Source organism: Cyrtonyx montezumae, unplaced genomic scaffold, assembly GCF_038088225.1.
Source record: "Cyrtonyx montezumae isolate F1298 unplaced genomic scaffold, pur_monq_1.0 scaffold_44, whole genome shotgun sequence".
In the NCBI taxonomy this organism is placed as follows: Eukaryota; Metazoa; Chordata; class Aves; order Galliformes; family Odontophoridae; genus Cyrtonyx; species Cyrtonyx montezumae.
Window position 1 is genome coordinate 1,294,861 of NW_027072050.1, and position 20,355 is coordinate 1,315,215.

The 20,355-nt window shown below is 43.1% G+C and overlaps 1 protein-coding gene across 1 annotated transcript in view; it reads right to left on the reverse strand.

Annotated features, from left to right (window-relative positions):
- The window catches only part of LOC136055511 (fibrillin-2-like), a 118,193-nt gene extending 98,299 nt beyond the window's left edge, over window positions 1-19,894 (reverse strand). Inside the window, exons 1-2 of the mRNA XM_065747300.1 lie at window positions 19,635-19,894; window positions 1,654-1,736 (exon numbers count right to left, since the gene is read on the reverse strand). Coding sequence (XP_065603372.1) covers window positions 1,654-1,736; window positions 19,635-19,804 — 253 coding nt within the window. The 5' untranslated portion in view covers window positions 19,805-19,894. The remainder of the gene's footprint in view (window positions 1-1,653; window positions 1,737-19,634) is intronic.
- Between the last annotated feature and the right edge of the window lie 461 nt (window positions 19,895-20,355).

A 20,355-nucleotide genomic window follows, 5' to 3' on the forward strand; every position in this document is an offset into this window, starting at 1 on the left:
GTCAAGAGCATAGCTGACAGCTGATACTGTTCCACCTGTGTAAGCATAGATTTTACTGGAGTCCCATGAAACTCATCTCTGTGTGTTTTATAAATACAATTATAAGGCACAGTTCCCTGAGGAGCTCCAGCCCACATGGCAAGTTCTACAGCTATGAGAAAATTCAGCAGACAACCCTGCTAACCCTGCATGCCACTGAACAGCTATTTGGCTGCCAGTTCCTTAACCCTTCACTTCAATCAGAATTAAACCAAAGCTGTGTGCTTTGTGGGGTGTCTACTCTCTGCAGCACAGTGGATTTTCTATGATGAGGATTTTGTGAGTTTTCTCATCTCTTCCCATGGGTAAAGGAGAGTATGCAGAACTCCATGTCTTACCATTCTATCTTATCATCACCAAAGGTGAAGTCAAATGCATTTAACTCAAGTCATTACCTACTTCTGATTTTCAGTGAGTAGCTCGCCATACTCTGGCACTGGTTACTCAGTGTGTGCAAGGGTATATAAACTGACCCTATTACTTGTGATGCACTAGATATCATTTCATCTAAGAGAAGACTTGCAATTCTGGGCTCAGTTTTGTGCATTTGAGGTCCCAGACAACTGCCTACTGGGAAACATGACGGATTTCTTACCAAGATGACTGAGTTTTCAGCTCTGAAAGTGAAATAACTTGTGAAATACACATGACGTCAAACATGCCACCATGGAAGCCTATTGTTTTCCTCAGCTTGAAATCTTCCATTGGCCATTACTTTAAGGAAGTTTTGCAAAAGAGCATTCCAAAGGTGCTCTAATGCAGAAGATTCCTTCAGAAAGCTAAAATCTGGGGAGATCCAAGCATCTCATGGTGTCTTCTGCTGTTTAGTATGTCCAGGATATGGTTAATATCTGCAGGACACCATTTACTGTACGTGCTTATTGTGCTGCAGTACGTAGCATGATCAAACACACACATCTACACCTACTGTTTCCAATAAGAATCTCATTTATTTATCCCTCGGATGACTTTCACTCCCCATGGGAGCATCCTTCCAAGGATACACTCCTTCATCTCCCTTTAGCTTATGCCTTAACCTACAGTAGTGAGAATCATCAGTTGCTGGTCCTAATCCCCTCAATGTATTGTATAGGTGTGTATCAGCACTTTAAAGTATAATGCTCTATGTCAAACAGGACAGCTATCTGTTGAAACAGAGGTGTGATCTACATGAATCAGCATTCTGCTTCAGAAACAGGCCACTGAAAGAAAGATGCAAATTCCTGCTTGTGGACACTTTCACATGATAATGTGCTTAGAATGGCAGCATCTAGCTCTTGTCCTAGCAGCCGACGTATTTCATCTGAATAAAGACTCTAAAATTACTTCCTCAGGAGTCACTTTGACTCTACGGCTATGAGCAAACACGCAAGCTGTCAAATAAACAAGGAACAGCAGTAGCTTGGAAGAAGATAAAAGCCCATGCACTAAATGGGACCAATTGCAACAACCTTGCTTTAAACAAGAGTAGTAGAATGTGAACACCCAAGAATCAATGCTCCTGTCCCACTGGATTATGAAATGTCTTGTCATCTGCTGAAACATGAGAAATGTCTTCCTTCCCACATGGCAGTGAGTTCCCTTGGTGTCCTTAACAGGAAAACTGATACTCACGGACAATGCACTGGTTCCCTCCAGGCAGCGTTTTCCAGCCAGGGCAGCAGTAGGAATGGAACCTTGAGCCACAGACATTGGGTCTGAAAATTAAAAACAATTTTTGCCTCTGTTTCTGAGGAGTGCCATGGGATATTCAGTACACGTTACTGCTGCATGAGAACAGTTGAATAGTCTGTTAAATTACATTTTCTGCCAAAATCCACTCCCTCACTCCAAGCTTAAATAAGCCTTGTTTAACTCCCACCAAATGGAGTCACAATACAATATTTTAATAAATGACTTCTGACTTCTCTGTTCTGAAAGCTCCAATTAGCTACACATTTGTGCAAAAGGAACTGAGGGGACACAACACAGATCATTTCAGCTGTGATGCACAGATGTGATTGCTAGCGTCACAGAGCTCAAAGCTTATGCTGCACAGAAAGCATTCTTACAGACTAACTTTCTGTTCATCTGATGACTTGCACAAAATGTATGGTCATCAGTACCCTGCGTCATGAATAGTGAAGTCTAGGTTGTGATCAGTGACATGACAGAGTTTTAATACAATCCACTGGGAAGACTGACATGGTTGGAAGTGACTGGAAGTTTCTCGCATCAGTATGAGAGAGGGACCTGAGCAGGGACAAGCATGAGAGCAAGTCTGGCCAATACTGGTCCTCTGAGGAAAGGTCACTAAGGATCTGAAACCAAAACCACTTCTTTTCCTGGGACCCAACATAGGTAGTCTATGACGGTTGGGGACAGTATGTGGTGTGGATGATATCTGTGGATTTGGGGATTGCCATGATCTTGGAGCAGAATCAACATCTCGGGTGTGAGGTGAGGAGCTGTGCTAGGCTGATCAGGAAAGCACGGACCCAAGGTCCCGCTGGGAGGTAAGGAGGGCTGGATAGTGGGCATGAAGGACTCCAGAGGAGGATGCTGAGTAAGAGCTGGCTAAGTAGAACAGGTAGGAATGTATTCCAAGTTAAAAGCATTTGGAAACCAGAGGAGAGACCTGTGGTACAGCTGCAGGTGTGATGGTTCTAACCCTATACCACGAGCATAGATCAATTGTACCTGGTGTCAGTGCCCCCAAAGAGTAGGAAGAAGGTAAGTGTCCAAGGTAAGTGCCTCCTCCAAACTGAGGGGCACAAAGGAGACTCAGGGTGCTGCCTGAAGTCCACCTGGCTGGCAGGAAAGGGCAAGCCCCAAAGATGTAGCTAAGCATCTCCATACCTAGCAGCACATGGAAGAGTAAAGGTCCCCCTATATGTTCTGTTTTCTGCAAACTGCTCATGGTGGAGCAGTTTGTTCACAGCAGCCATAGTAGCTGAAACCAGAACCACACTTGCCAATTCCAGGCTGTCAGACCATGCAAAATCAGAGTCCTTCATGTGTGTGTGACCCTCTTAGGATGGCACGGAGGCGTGAAGAACTGAAGCACAGCCAGGTGTACTCTAATAAGCCAGAGCATGCAGGTAGGTTCATACATCAGGAATGGGGCCATAGCCACAAAGTTAGACACGGACAGTATGAGACTTACATTTTCACAAGGGAATGGAGACTCCTAGGTACCAGATAACCTCAGAAACCACAGGCAAGTGAAATCTTGATAAATCTGAACAGAACAAGGGCATTTGTTCCTTGTACATAAAACTCATCAGTGTTGCATATGCTCAGTGTGGACAAAGCCCCACTCCTCCACTCTGAGTGGCAAACTTACATGCATTCAAAACAGCCAACCAGACAAGCTGACCATAGTTTTCTTCATCTTCAAATGTTTTTTGACAGTTTCGACAATGTCACATAGTGAAGAAGACAGGAATCGCAGCCTAAGCATGTACTTCAGCTTGGTATGTACACCATACTGTGCCATGCCACTCATCCACAAAGGAACCAGCAAACTTGCCAAGAAAATTTCCCAAAAGAAAACATTAAATCCACAAACTCATATAAAGTCTGTACTCTTGTGACATTGTCAAGCATGGAGTCATTACAATGCAGCCCCTTGAAGAGATGGACAATGAAGGAATAAACAGCTGGGAGAAGCTAGTAAAGATAAACAGAGACAGAGTATTTAAACCTTGGCTGGATTCTGGCCAGCAATCTTCCAGCCTCTTGTGCAACCCCTGAGGGATCATGACTTTTAGAGAGGCACGAGAACATGAGCTCAAGTCATACACTTTGGTAGAATACCAGTAAGAAGTAAACCTATCTGTCAAAATAGCTTTATTTGGAATCTGAATACATCTAGTTCCTACTTTCAGCTACTAGATCTTGTTATGCATTTCTCTGCTGGACTGAAGAACCCTTTATTAGCAAAGTAACTTCCACTCATAGAGCTATGCAGGTTCTGACACTACCATGGTCATTTAATCAGGATCTGTTGTCCCAGATTTATGTTGTTTGGTATTCATCACACTCTCCTCATTCTAATTTCTATTTATCAAGTTTTATGTCAACCAATTCAGTAGTTAGCTTGGGGGTAGTGATTAACAATTAATAAATATCAATATCATTGCAGAGATGGTGGTGTATTAGAATTAGGTTAGGCATCTTCTTCTGTGCAGTTTGGAATGCTCCTGAAACACCAAAGTTTGAACATCAGGAAACACTGCATCACTGTGACAGGGCATTGGAGCAGGCTGACCACAGTCTCCATGATTGGAGATCTTCAGAAGCCACCCAGACATAGTCCTGGACTGAGGGTGTCCCTTCTTGAGAGACTGGAGGGCCTCCAGAGATCCCATCCAATCTTAACTGTTCTGTGATTCCACAATTATGTGTTCACAGTAATCCATTTCATTGCAAAATACACTTTCAGAACTATGTACATATTTCATCTACTGGTAGAAATATCCCTAGCTAAGCCATGCCTCATCATGGAAACAAACATATGGATGCAGCAGTGTGAAGTAACAACAGTACCTGACCTACAAAAGCATTGGTTGCTTTGATTTTTATTCTGGAAACAAATCCATGCACCTCAGATAGACCAGCAAGTTTATTTCATTTTCCAGAGAACAGCCTCTTTTCACTTGCCTGGTGCTCCCTTACAGCTCTGCTGCTGGTCTGTGTCACCATAGATGGCAGCTGTGAGGAAATCACAACTAAGAACAAACCTTAGTTTGTCCTTTTTCAGAGTCTTAGTTGAGAGCTGCCTTCAGCACAGACATGGTCCTTTCCAGTACTGTTCATGAGGTTACTACTTTAAGACCACAATAAGAACATCCACATTAAAAGCCAGGAAAATAAATGCCTTCATTGCTTATGCTTCATTATTCTAGCAAACTGCACAACTCAACCCCACCTTCTATAAAAACCAAAACACTGTCAAACCCCTAATCAGTTCATATAGGCTTTGGATACATTTAGAAGAGAAAAGTGACCTTTATAGATAAAAGGATTTCAAGATCTAAAATAACAACCTATGCATCTGCCTTCCACAGCTTATGGAGGCCAGAGTACCCCGCATGCTAATATGTTTTCTGAAGTGACTCATTGAAAAAGCACAGAAAAAAATTAAATACCAAGTACAACCTTCAGGAAAAAATTACCAGCCTAGCATCACCAGTCACCTTGCAGGAGCAACTCTGAAGAAAACAGTGCCTCCCTAGCTGTTTCTGGACGTGTTCAGCATCTGCAGCAACATTAGTCTGGATGGATCTGGTCTGTTCTCACAAAGGCCAGGCTGTTGCTGTTTATTATATCGCCTGTACAGCATCACCCAGATGAGTACAGACATCTGTGCTGTTTTCTTTGTACCAAATCACCACTGAGAAACATTACACATTGCTCCTGATGTGAATTCAGATGGCAAACTGGACCCTCCAGTATTCTGTTGCCAGCAAAAAAAAACCATGTAAGACACATATTGCCTCAGCATCCCTTCATTCCTGCAGAACAGCAAACCAACATTGCCTTCAGCCTCGTAGATGTTGTAACAGTGTCTCTACTTTCCTCCCATGCCATGAATGCTTACTACAAAACTTCTCTTGCCAGTTTGTCCTCAGATCCTAAGGTCTCTATTATAGAAGGTGTGCTATTACTCCATGTTCTCCTGAACCTGGCTTTGTTTTTTTCCTGGAAGTTTAGTTTAAGCAGTGGGCATTTTTGAAGATTTTCTTCCTGTGGTTTCCATTCCAAAGGTTCTGCAGGGGGGAGGCAGAGGCTGCTGGGATGGCTGAGTACCCTGAGTACAACAGCCAATCTCAGCAGCACCCTATAGGGTCCATTACCATGTTCTAGTCTGAATCCTGTCAAGAACTTGCAGTGGTTTGGGGCAACAGATTCATGGCTGAGAGGCTAATGGGTTCCACAATACTCAGAATAAGCCACCCAGGCATACACGAGTTCTCCACCTTCAGTGTGACTGCGGTCAGATACAGGGGATACTGAGAAAGAGAAAGCAGCAGTAATCAAGAAGCATGCATACATCATGCATGCATAAAACACATGATAGACATAAAGACAGCAGATATGTAGCAGCCATGCACTGGATACAAAACAGAAACACAACATGCATACAGTAATCACAATGAAGATGTGCAGTGCACATGCAGCAAATACAGAGCAGAAGCACAACAGACAAAAAACAGGGACATGACAGAAGCACAGCACATGTGCAGGACATAACCAGCAGATGTGCAGCAGACATGCAGCAGATACATGTCAGATGTGTAGCAGAAATGCTACAGGGGTACCTTCTAAGTGTCAGAAATAGGATGTTTTCCAACAGGAAAAAGCAACTGAGTAGAGTTTACAAAAATGACAAAACACAATTTGTGCTGAGAACAAACTCTGAAAATCCTTTTATTGAGTATCTCCATCAAAGATCTGAACAAAAAGCTGGATTCCCCTCTCAGCAAGTCTGCTGACAGAACAAAGCTGGGAAGAGTGGCTGACACTGCAGAAGGCCATGCTGCTATTCAGTGAGAACTGGGCAGGATGCAGAAGCGTAGAGAGGAACCCAATGAGCTTCACCAACAGTACATGAAGGCAGGGGTTCTGCTCCTGAGGACAAATAACCACATGCATCAGTACTGATCTAAGGCTGCCCTGCTGGAAGGGAGCTCCGTGGAGAAGGAAGTGGGTGTTCTGGTGGCCAACAGCCAGCAGTGTGCCCCGGTGGTCAAGAAGAGCAACAGGACCCTGGGGGGCACTGCGCGGAGCGTGGCCAGCAGGGCTCCCCTCTGCTCCACCCTGAGGGTAGAGCTGGAGCACTGCACCCAGTGTCCAGCTCCTCGCTTAAAAAAACAAACAAAACAAGAAAAAACACACAAGGAATTTTGGAGGACCACAAAAACGATTCAGGGCACAGAGCGCCTCCCATGCAAAAAAAAGGCTGAGAGCTAGGACTCTTCAGCCTGGAGAAGAGAAGGCTGAGTGGGGGGGGGGGAGGGGGAAATCTCATCATTGTTTATAGACCAGAAGCATGGGTGTCAAGTGGATGAGGCTGGACTCTTTTCAGTGGTGGGCAGCAATAGCACAAATAGTCATAGGCAAAAACTGAAACCCAGTAAGTTCCACACAAAGACAAGGAACCATTTTTTTAGTTTTTTTTTTAAACTGTGAGTGATGGAGCACTGGAACAGGCTGCACAGAGAGGTGGTGGAGCCTCCTTCTCTGGAGACATTCAAGACTCCTCTGTCTATCTGTGCAACCTATTGTAGGCAACTGCTTTAGTGGAATCTATGATCTCCAGAAGTCCCTTCCAGCCCCTGCAATTCTGCGGCACTCCAAGTAAAAGCAATCTTAGCTTCTGCTTTCCATGGTCAGCTGCACAAAATGGCTTTCTGTGCAAGGCTGTGTGCTGCTTTCCTTCCTAGTTCAGGTGTCCCCAGAGCACACAATGACCATGCAGAAACTGTAGCTGCATTTGCCTGGTGCTGTCTGGAGCCTCCTTCACCAAACCCACCACTGCATAATCAAAGTGTCTGCTATACCATTATCAAATTTGTTGTTACAATTTGAGGTGGAGAATAAATGTATATTTTGACTTCAAATGTGGGCCTGTTTTTTTCCAAGAGGCTGGGCATCTGTTGCTTCTCCCAAGATGAGTAGATAAAAGAGGACTACGAATGCAGAGCTGGTTATGTTGCCATGGACTTAAGTGCCATGCAGACAGGGGAACATTCTGGGCTTTAGTTCCTGACTGAATTAGGTTGGAAAAAGTACAAAGCAAGCCAGTACTGCCACGGATATGATACTCAGTTGTAAATCTGAGCAGAAGTAGACATACACCTGTGTAATACACCTGTGTAATTGGTAATATCTCAGAAGACAAAGTTCACCCTGAGCAGATGGTGGTCCTGTAAATCCTAAGTTTCAGCTTGCAGGTCCTCAGGATACAGGAGAGACGAATGGATGATCTTTAATGATATAGGACTCTCCATGCAATTCACAATGAGACCACATGACCAGGCACCAAACACCACAGTTTGACTTACATCTGAATCTGTCTGCTGGACTCCATTTTCAACACACACATGAATAGTCACACACAGAATGGAGCCTTCACTCTCAGCACCCTCATGAGTTTGACAGCCAGGCCTCAGGCTACTTGAAGCCTACTTGAAGGTTGAAGAATATTACATAGGTATTTTATCAGATAAAATACCAAGTTATTGGATCTAAATCAGGGAAGGCAGAGATATCTGACATCCGCCTTATCGACTAAGACAGAAAAAAGCAGAAGTTGAATTAAATTCAACATTAACTGTGGCAAGTATTGAATGTGCAAAGACAGAGATAAGATCACCTTCTTAAAGACAGTCAGGCAAGGATTTTATCAAGCTCTGTGCACAAGTACCAAGGAGGTGAAAGCTAGAGGAAAATTCATCCAAGTTCAGTAAACTTGCCCAAAATGTTGTTATTCTAACTGATAATTGAAACCCACAGATATTATAGAGTGCTAAATTAAACATGAAGAGATTTTTTTAGCTCATTTCAGCTTCACTGCTTTGGCAGCCAGCAGTAGCAAGGGGGGTCTTATCCAGACATGATGCAGTCCTGGAGAGACATAGCTATAATGCTGAGACAGAGCTAATAGCCATGTGACTTTTCCTCTCAGTTTTAGAGACATGCAGGTAACAGAGAGTGCAGACAAGGAAAAGGCTAAAAAGATGTTGAAGGCTTATTTTAATGAGAATGAATATGGATTAAAGGATGAAGCTAAGAAAGGACAGAGGGAAGAGCAATGTCAGCTGTAGTATCTTCTTTGTTCACTTTAAATACACAACAAGATTACTGAGATAAGCACAAATTTCAAATGATGGCACCAAGTCCTGCCTGCTGGCAGTGACTACCTCTAAGAACTGGGAGAGCAAGCAGTGGGAGACAGTCACACCATGAAAAAGTCCAGAGCCTCAGGTTGCCAATCAGCTAATGGGGACAGAACAAGTGGCATTGGGCTGCTCCTGACAGCAGCCTGAGAACTACAGCCTAGAGCACCGAACTGTTGCTTACCAGCAGAGCAAGCAGACAAAAAGAGCTCAGTTTGCCAATTATTGTCAGATGCCTAGTGTGACCCCACCAGAACTGCACTCATTGTTAAGGTAGAAGTGGGCAGACAACACAGCATGTGAAATCTGGACTAAGAATGTTTTGCAGACTCAAATGTTAGCCAAAATTTAAGTTCCGCTACCCTGAACTTCCTGCTTAACCCACAGCTATGTCCTTGCAATGGGACTGCCTGGTCACAGCCTAAACCAGTGAATGAGCATCTGAGTGACCAGAGCAGAGGAGCCCAATATCCACTCATCCTCTCTCTCTCAGTGGTGCTTCCAGCAATGTGTTTCTGGGAGCACATATACACTCAGAACCTTCAGGTGTTGGCCCCGCCTCCCTTGCTCTCTTCCTTCGGGTGCACCAGCGTTGGAACAAGAGGTCGCTGCACTCCTTAACCCAAACAGTTGCCAGGAGGGATTAGTTAATTCCCCCTTTTTCTAGTATCTTGTTCTATAGCGCCTGTATCTCAAATAAAGGCTCTGTATTACCTTTGTCTTTACAGTCTTCAATGCACATGCATGCATGTAGATCTTTGCCCACTCCTTCAGCCTTAGAAGAAAGAAAATACCCAGCTAGTGCGAAGCCTCTGTCTTATTCAGAAGGCTCTGCACTGTCACAGAATGATTGCTTTGTGCAAATGTCCCACTGTCCCACAAACAGCACTTCTGCCATCCAGTACAACCCAGCTAATGAAGCCTGGGCTACATGTAATGCGTGCTTTCCAGACAGCACGCACAGCAGCCCAGGATTTGTCCCTCCTGTCATGGGTAATCAGCGTGCCTCAGTTGTTGCTGGCTTTCAAAAGTGGTATTTCCATTCCTTAAATTAGAGGAAGACAGAAGTGGATGAAAACTGGTGGACTGCCAGGGCCGGGGTCATTCTCAGAGCTGCTCTGGTCTGCACAAGGATCGTTCCCTGCTGTTCAAGCATTCACCTCATCATCTTTCCAGGAAAACAAATGATAATTTATACTATTGTAGACAGCTGTGTAAGACTTGCTACCTGCCCTGCACTGTCTGACTACTGCATTACTATTAACATGCCCACCTACATCCCAGGCTACTGAGAAAAGTGGTGCTGCATTTCCAAAAGCACAATTGCACACATGGCTCTTAACCTAAAATCCAGGAGTATGGTCATGGAGAAATTAAAGCAGAATCTGCTCTGTAGTATCAGTATTTTCCCCACATCTAATCCTAATGCCTTTCCATGTGGCTGCAGATCTGTATCCATCCACTCAGAGTGGATTTTCATTTGCTCTTTATCCTCTTCTGATCAAAGGACCTTCACAAGAAAAAAAGGATATTAGCTGCTTTGTCTTGTTTGCCACAGTGCTGCCCAATGCTTGGCTCACTATCATCATTTTTAAATTGTTCTAAGAGACAGCCTTCAAAGATAAGAGATCTCTCCAAACAGGAGAATATGAATTTAAGATAAAGCTGAACAGAAGTTGTTCTCCAGACTCATAGCATAACTAAAGAAACAAAGGCATTCAGCTTTCCAAGGTCGGGCCATGAATCATTTTCCTCCCTGACACAGCCTAAAGCTTCTTCCAGCTGGGTGGAAACAGATCCTCAGTGCTGTGGCAGCCTCCTGAGAACTACTTCCCAAGATATTCTCTGTTCAGTGGAAAAGAGTCTGAATTAAAATGGTCCAGCTAAGAAATGCCATGCTGAGCAATGACTTCCTACACTTCTTTGAGCCTCCTGGTGAAGACTGAAATGGCAATACTTTACAGCTCTTGCAAGTTTGGTGATTTCAGACTGAGAAGCTGCACAACTTAAGTATCCAACCTCAAACCTAATAATCAAGAGATAACAGATTTCCTCCATGATACTAAATGGGTGATATAGAACATGGTCACAAGAACACAACCAAATGTAAACCCTAAAGGGTGTGACTGAAGGAAGACAGGAGGTGAAAAGATGTTTCTCTAGATGTTTCAGAGTACATACACTTGTCCCTGTGTACAAGCATCTCAGGACAGTTACTGAGATTCATTTGGCAAACACCAGCAGCAAATGAATATGGCACTGCACCTTAGCAGCTGCTGGCTGCAAACTGCTCAGCTATTTCCTTGTTTCTGTGCACTAGATGTAGCCCTGAAGGTCTCCAGCTCCCAGTTTCTCTTCAGAATGACTGCCTCTCTGCTCAGTATGGAAGACAACTTTTTAATGATCTGTTTGCATCTTGAACTCTCACTTCCATGGTACATTAAGCCTATTTATACTGAGTGATAGTAATCTTAGAAAATTCTTGTAAGGATTCATGGAACATATCTCTGAGATGAACTCAGAACAACACTGCATCTATCAGTCCCAGACTTTGCTTATCAGCTCCTTAGAAATACTCTGCTGAACAGCAATTTAATTTCAACAAGATATGACCAATGTTTGTTCCTATTTGCAAGTACAGGCATCTGTCTGTGGTCCATACATAGACCATTTTCTCAGACAGTGACCAAAAATGGAGGCATACAGAACAACATAAACATAGGAAATAATTTCCCCCACTATGACCCTCAATTCTACCTATTTTCAGTCAAAGATGTCCTGAAATAAATTTGATTCCTATGCATTTAGTAATCTTTGGCAAATGCTTATTTGAACTTCTCTAGAATCCACTTAACACCTTCTTATCTTGTGGTCAGTGCCATGAACCTTCTTCTGCTTGAGCACTATCTGCTAGCTTCAGGAATCCATCAAGTTTGCCCAGTCTCCTTAGGTCTCTGCATTTTCTGAGTATCCTGAGAGAAAAATAAATCTCCTCTGCTTCACAGTGCATCCATATTGGGGTGAAACAATTCTGACATCTTACATAGGGCATGATAAGAAGCAGCTTTTGCTGATAGTTGTTGCCTTTCTTAGGCATTACATTCAGTTTTTTATGTCTTCAGAGACTTAGTTAAGATTCATTTATGGTGAAATCAAACCATTTGGCAGCAGATTTGGACAATTCTCGAAGCACGTCCGTTTGTTCAGTTTAAGGACACAAATGCTAGTTTTGGCACAAATGCTACTCTAGATTTCCATTTAGAGTTACTCTTTGCTGTAAATTCACCAACTCACTAACAAAGTCTGGTGAATATTTTTTATTCGATTCTGCAGAAAGATAGGGTGTCAGCTATCAACAGAAGACCTATCTGACGTATGATATATGGAAATTCTTTTTACAGTATTTGCCCTTGCAACTTATTTTCTTAACATGAAGTTCATGCCTTTTCAAAGTTAAATATGAGGAATTTGTATCAATATCATTACTGTATTCTCTATTTGGACAGAACTGAATCTTGTGTGACTTTTTCAGGGAAGATGATCTTGCCTCTCCACTGAATCATAGGAAGTCTTTCCTATGATTCAGAATTCTTTCTGGTATTGATCTTAGCCTGATTGTTTGTTGGGCCCCAGGGATCATCTCGCAATAACTGGGAACACTACTGCAGGCAGTGGAGATCACTAGGAGGACAATAATTATTGCCAAATGTGATAGTGGTTTTTGTCTGTGTATCTCTCCATCTACAGAGATTTGGGATTGTGTCATGGTGTGAGAATAAATCTGAAACAATGCTGACATTTGGATCCCTGGCCTAAAGTGGAGCTAGGGATCTTGAGCGGACTTCTTGACTTACCCAATCCCTCAAATGTATTGCAAGTATTCCTTCCAATGGTTTACTGGTTTTACAAGTCTAGAACTGGGCTATCTGTACATTCATTGTATTTCCCAAATCTATACAGGTTCATGTGATGGACAGTTTGAAAAGTAATCAGTAAACTGGAGAGAAGAGCAATGCCACTAGAGAAGCCAGCTGTCTTTATCATCAATAAATACACAGAAAGAGAAATATGCCAGGCAATCCTGTTTAATGTAAGGATAGTGACTTTTTCCTGAAAATGAGGTGCTTAACTACTCCTACCAGGGAAATCATCCTCTTGCTCTGTAAAGCAGCATATCCTATATTTAGCTTTCAGGAGTACCTTTGTTCCAGTGATTTCATTTATATTTGGTAGTAAGAAACCTGCTTTAAAGGTGCAGAAATGCGCCTTTAAACTTTTTTTTTAACACCAGCAGAAGTTATGCACTTTGAAAGAGTCAGCATTTATTTTGCTGCGTAAGATTATGAGCACAAAAATAGTCACAATTCAGAACGTTCTGAAGTTGCTTGCAGAGTATGGCTACAGATGACTTTCCTAGGGCTACCAGGAATACCCAAACTGCGACCACCACTCTGTTGCTAAGACGAGCCCAGGATGGGGCTGCTTCATGCTGTGTCTGACACATTCACCAAAGTTTTCTGCCCTGGGGTGACATGCATGGACCAAGACAGAAAAAGCAGGCAGCTGACCCCATGTGGGACCTGCTCAAGATGCTTATCTGTGACAACCGAACTATTTAAACGTGACCTCATTGAAACCCCAGACTTTCCATGTCTCTCACATTCCTGCTGGAGAACATTACTCCCCCAGGCCCCTGGATCTCCCCTTACTTCAGTTCTAAATACCTGACCACTAAAAAAGTGGTGTAAACTGGCAAACAACTTCCTCCTGAGCAAACTCTGGTGCTATCACTGAGCACTCCTCTCATCTGTGTTCCTTAACAATAACAGCCCACCCTCTTCTTGAGCCCAGACCTAGCTGGGACTCAGATCTCAGTGTTAGATGGACAAAGAGAGCTGAGACTTAGAAGCATCTGAATTCAGCTGCCAAACAGACTCTAGCAATAGAACTGGAGATAGCCCTGAGGTGATAGCAGAGTCACTTAGTCCTGGGACGGGACCAACTGCTTGTTTCAATGAACTGTACAAAGAAAAGGTGAAAGAGTCTGTAGAGTAATGTGGGGAAGGTGAACAGAAGCCAGGAAAATGGTATGGCAAAGAAAATTCTAGAAGAGAAATGGGGGTGGAACAAAGTGCTAAGCAGCAGAACAAGAACACTGCAAATCATTACGAGGGCAGAGCCCCAAAGCATCAATTATTATTTGTGGAGAGTTACAATCAGGCTCCTCTGTGTTGTAAGATAGCAGATATTTCCTCTCAATATCTATGAGCTCAAATGGACATTATATACAGGGGAGAGAAAAGGCTCCTTGAGAGAGAGAGCAGAATTGTGCTCATATTAATACACGTTTGTTTTCTTTTTACCTTACTTACAACTAGAGAATGCAAGTTTTATTTTGCTTATGACAGTAATACCATCAAAAATTAGTCCTCCTCTTCTGCCAAAACAACCCTATGTCTCATTTTTAGTTTAATGTGTTATCGCTGCTGTGGCACTCTGTAGTGGCTGGGATGGTAATAGTACAGGAAAGACTTGATGACTCCTGCTTGAGCCAAATTCCTTTTCATAAAATCAATGAAATTATTCTCCTCAACCTTAGTACAGGCAGAATCAGGCCCATAATCTTGAAACAGTCAAACCCATTGCTTTTTTCGAGGATCAGCTCTTTATTAAGGCTTGTTGCCAAGAAACCTAAAGTTAACTGTGGGGAAAAAAATTACAATTGATTTTGGTGAAAAAAATCCTGGTATTTGTCACACAGAGCTCCTGTATATTGACTAAAATTTTTGCTGAGTAAAATAGGAGAGTTAATAATCCTCACAGAACAGCAGATGCCATGAGACACATGGGACTTGGCTGTGGTTTCACTGTTCCCTGCTCCTACCAGGACTCCAGATCAATGTAGATAGGTTTTGCCCCTACATGGAACAGCTCTCCTCATCTCTAGCTGCTCGCTCCAGTTGAGCATCATCCTCTCCATGAGCATTCCACCAGCAACACAGATTAGGAAAGCAATGCCAACAGTAATGCAGGAGAGGGAGTGGTGTGATGGTGAGATCCCATTATGCAAGGATAAGAAAGCTTACAACAAATAATAATTACCGTGCTAAGATGCTTGCAGAACTGCAATGTCAGAGATCAAGTCAGATTAAAGTGCTGCTGGAAATCATGTGCTCTGTGCACATCTCAGTGAATTGGAAAAGCAGTGAAGCCGGCCTACGTTGGTGCCAACTCCCTCTGACGTTAAACATCATCAGTGTCAACTTCAATTAAAACAGTTGCCATGGAGCCCAGAATGACAGTCTGTAGCTCCCTCAACACTGTACCTGAGCTTCCAAACAGGGGTGCATGGAGAGTTCAGTTTATCCACACCCCATCAATTCCTCCTGCCTTTTCCAGTCACAGTGTGCCCATCCTCTCCATTCCCCACAACTCACTGAGATGCTTCTCTGTCTTTTTGCATAGATCAGAGCAATAAGAGGTACGATGCCTGCCCTTCTTTCCAAAACATTCTGTCTTCATCCATCTTCTCAATTGCAGAGGCCATTTCCTAATTAATGGGCTTGACATAATTAGTTTTGTTTAAAGTCAGGCTATAGCTTTATTCCAACTTGAAAGAAAATAGGCAGCCATGAACTTACAGGAAATCATACTGCCAGCAAACAGCTCAGCTGGCTGCAGACTAATCATCTTTTCTTTCCCCTTTGTTAAACACATTCTTACTCTTGGAAGCTGTTTAGTAGTTCATTAAACTAATAATCCTGTTCAAATCCTACTTCACAAATGGATTTGTCAGTGCTGTTCCTTTCAGGAGACAGTAATTCTGAATTGCCTCTACTTTAATGGGTTTAAGGACAGATTAAATCACAGCTTCGGCTGTGATTTATTGCTCCACATTATTTCATTATTTGTTATTTGTAAAGCCATTGGTGAATAACACACTTGTTTACTTGCATTTATTTCATTCTTTGCATTTATTTCATACTTTCACCCTATTAAAGGAGATTGAAAAGGGAATAGAGCACCATTTTCTGACAGAGCCATATACAATCCTGCATTTCATCAATGGTGACAGCAACAGTGGGTTACCTCCACTGGTGTAGATTTGTATGAGCACAGCACATAGCTCTTGTTCATCACTGTTGGAAATGCACAGCTAATGGTGTTAAGTTGAAAGAAAGTGTTTTGTAGCTGAGAATTTACTTTATCAAATAGTGCTGTTGTGCCCTCTGTATAAAGATATTACTTTTGAAGCAACCTACACAGTAACTGACTACAGCTTCCAGACACCAAGGTAGAGCAGATATCTAGCACTGCTTGCTCTTACACAAGACTTTCCTGGGAAACCCATGGGTAATTACTCGTACAGTAGGAATGTGAGTTTCTGTGCAGGAGGAGGAAGTAACACCAAATGCTTGCGTATTTGATTCTTCAAGAGCTGGTAAACATTTCCCCATGTAGCAAACTGGAAAGTTGTGGAAGACACCAGGGTAACACCTCTTTGTACGGTTCAGGTGTGATCCTACTTTCCTGCCCAAATTTAAATAAAACAAAATGTACAGACAGAAAACCCATCATTCCATCCATCTGGGACAAAAGGAGGGACACAGAAGAATTGGTAGAACAAGAACCAGCTCTGGCTTGCTGAAGTAAGTTGCTCTTCTTTAAGTTATCTAACGCATACATTTGTCTATCTGCCATACTCCACTTTGGGTGCAAAAACATTTCTGCCATGGGCAAAATGTTCTGATTGTGGCATGTTAACATTATAAAAGGCTTGAAGACCTGGCAGGACAGGAGGTATCAAGCACACTGTACGAAAGGAAGATACATTTTATTAAGAAGTCAGAGCTATGGACAGCTCTGAAGCCTCAAGTAGAAGGCTTCCAAAAAGAGAAGAGAAACTAAGGACTATACTGTACATTATAGTTAGATCTGACCAGAAAACCATGAAATCTGTTTGCCTCCTTCCTTCATTTCAGTACTGGTCTACAATGTTTTGAACATTGTCGCCAAAAACGGAGAGCAATCAGGCTGGGTGGCTGGCTGATGTCTTACACAATCATCAGGTTGAGAAAAGCAAGCTGCCAGTATAACTCCATTTAATGCAGCTCAGCTTCACTGTATTTCAATTCTGCAAGTCTCAGAACTAAAGAGTCTTAGAAACAAAGATATCTTAAATGAAAGCTGAAAAACTACCATTTAAACTTGCAGCAATAAAACTTACTGTTCATTTATTTATTTTGCTACTACAGCATTAGTCTGTGAGTAAAGCAAACCTTCAATTATGATTTTTCTGATTGTCCCAAAGAAGGGTAACAAATGTGGTTAGACAGACAGGGAAGACGCTCAATCATAAGTGCACCTCCCTACTCTTGATTCTAGACAGGACAGGATCAGGGGCTAGAACAGTTCAGGGAATCTACAACTGAAACTCAGCAGGGGATGGCGTTTGCTGGTTGACACCCCCCATCTACGCCAGTGCAGTTGGTGACATCTGTTGCTGTATTCTCAGCCCAGGAGAACACTACTTGAAACCTTATTCTTCAATAGATTTCTCATCTCAAGTGGTTTATCTGCTTGTAAAAAAAAAAAAAGAGACTTTTAAACAGACAGTTCACTGATGAGCTGGAAATCCTGAAGGAGAGATTTGGACACAGAACACAGGAGACTCCCAGGGTCACTTGACAAAGAACATGAGAAGTGCCCAAGGCAAAAGCCTGGCCGCTGTGCTTCAGCAGTGCTCCCTGCACTGCCTACTATCATTCTCTCCCTTACAACAGGCTGCCCTCCCAAGGGCCAAGAAACAATGAATCTTCAGTTATCTTAATTTATATTTGCAAAGATGTCTTTAAACAGGTCTTGCATGTATCCCACTGGAGCTTTTTGTCTTCTTACAGCAACTGCTTCAGAGGGCATTAGGAAAGCATTGGGAAAACCATAGAGACAGTGGTGTGGTCCTCAGCTCTCAGCAGGGGACTTGGAGCCAGACACTTCAGGCCTGATTCCGATCCTGCCTCAAACTTACTGTGTGGCCTTCAGTTGCTTACACAATAGAAAATTTGGTATTGCTTTATTTCAATGTTGGCCAACCAGAGTCTGAAGCTTCAGAGAAAAGTTTTCAGAAGTTATTTCTAACTTGGGAACTCGGGCTTCATTTTTAAAGCATATGGCATTTGCATGCTTCAGAACCACCAGAAGTCAGAAGTATTTAAGCTCTAAGTAATTTTTGAAAAGAGTGTCTGGTCACCTACTGAGCTTCATAAAATAACAGAATTCTAGTGACCTTCTCTCAGGTCCTGTGCTGAATGGAAATATCATTACTATGCTCTGCCCCTCCTTCTTCCTCACAGGGCTACACAAGATAGGATAATCAACGAACACATGAACTAACTCCGTTTCTTTCTATCTCCATTATGAAAATTTTGATCAATCGCCTCTAGCCCTGGGCAGCCATAATCTCTGGTCTGGCAGACTGCATCCTTTGCAAGAAATGTCCTTCATCTCTTTAATCATAAAGATTTTGAATGTTTTATCTGAAGGGAATCAAATATAACTGAAAGAATCAAAGCAAAAGTGCTTAGGGATTTTACTGGGAGAGACAGGGTATCCCTGCTCTGTGAGTGAGCTAATGGCCACTTTTGGTAGCTAGATTTGAGAAGACCAAACCCTTAGTACAGCTGTTGTCCATCATTTCCTAATCCACCATAGCAGAAGCAAGTGGCCATGCACTTTTGAATTCCACGAGCAAATGTTGCAAGCACCATGTCCCTGCCTGCTGCAGCTCTACTGCCAAGCTCTGTGTTCCAGCTCCAGCCCAAACATGCACATTTGATTGTCTGGGCTGAAACCATAGTGCTCCATCCCATTCAAGAAGCATTCCCCAGCAAGTTCTGGAAGACTCTGGCACAGACCAGACCTTGTGCATTTATCACGTTCTGCTCTGTTTCTGCCCACTAACACAGGAACACTTTCCAAGAACTACAGCCAGGCAGACTTAAAATAACCCAGAATCAATTCTAGGGCCAGGAACCATCTTGAGAGCAAGCAAATACAGCTCAGCTCCAGCACAAGCTTCAGTATTCTCTAGCTGAGCCCTGTCACCCTCCTCAAGTGGAAAATCCTCACTGGTCCAGCTCTTATACCATCTTTTCTACAGATGAGACCACAAGCCCCAACTTTACTTCACAACAGATGACTTAATGTATACACCCACCCATTAGCAATAGTAGAGAGAACAACTATCAGTGTAGAAGCAGCCATCGGAGGCAATAACCTCCCAGTATAACCCATAGCACCAATAGCAGAGGGTGACTCCTTGGTTGAAACTTTAGTCAACAGCATCCTCACTGGTGATGGAAAGACCAGCCAGAGCCATCACCCCAGCTAAATGCCCAGGATTCTTCCCACCTGCAAGCAAGACATAAATGACTGCTCACAGTACTTGTGCACAAGCCCAGAACTGCTGTGGTCCACTGATCAAAGCAGGAGAGCTCAGTGCATAGCACTCTATTCACACAGCAGTCTGGGTTCTCTGTCTGCTTCTCTATTTCCTGTGGCAGGAGCTGTCCTCCTACCCTATGTCTGCAGAGCAGATTCCTTCCTGAGCACAGGGAAAGGGCAGAAAAGCAGTTCTGTAGGTATGTTACTATGTACTATAATAATAAACCAAGTTCTGCTTTATAAAATAGAAATGAACAGTAAACATACCCTCGTAAAGTGTCTTGGCCTCTTCTTCTCACTCTGTTTGCTGGCTGTCTTTCCTCATAGCCTGCAAATCTGTCTGTCTGCAAGTCCCCTTCATATTGACCCTGGGCTTGTTCCACATACAAAACTGCTGTACATCCCAGCATGAACCTGGCCAGCCACAATACCCCCATGATGACACAGATTCCACTTTTCCCAGCTGCCCTGAAATCCTCTTCGAGCTGGAGGGTCCCTGCTGCCTTGGTGGAGGATGGATTTTGGCAGCAGCCCTTAAATGCCAAGGTGCCTTCCTGCTGTTGCTCTTCTAGAAGCAAAGACAGAAGAAAGAGAAACAACAAACAAGTGTTCTTAAAGGCTTTCACATTTTTAAAATGACTGCTCACCCCAGTCTGCCCCTCCCCACAGTTAATACAGTGAGGTCATACAGTCACACTGAGTGTAGCTCCTTGTACATGCAGTCAACATCCTCACAATGTCATTTCCCACCATATCATTGCCACAGCCCTCCCTTCCCAAGTGGTAGGAACCAAATGATCTCCAAGACTCATGATTCTGTCCTTGCATCCGTTTTCCTGCCTTTCAGTCAGGGAAATGAAGAGTGACCATAGAGCATTTGTTCTGGAACCCCCTGGTATCAGGTTATGCTACTAGATTTGACATGGCACCTGAGTCCAGAGGAGCAACATGAGACGCACAGCTATGATGCAAGAGGAAACTTCAGCAC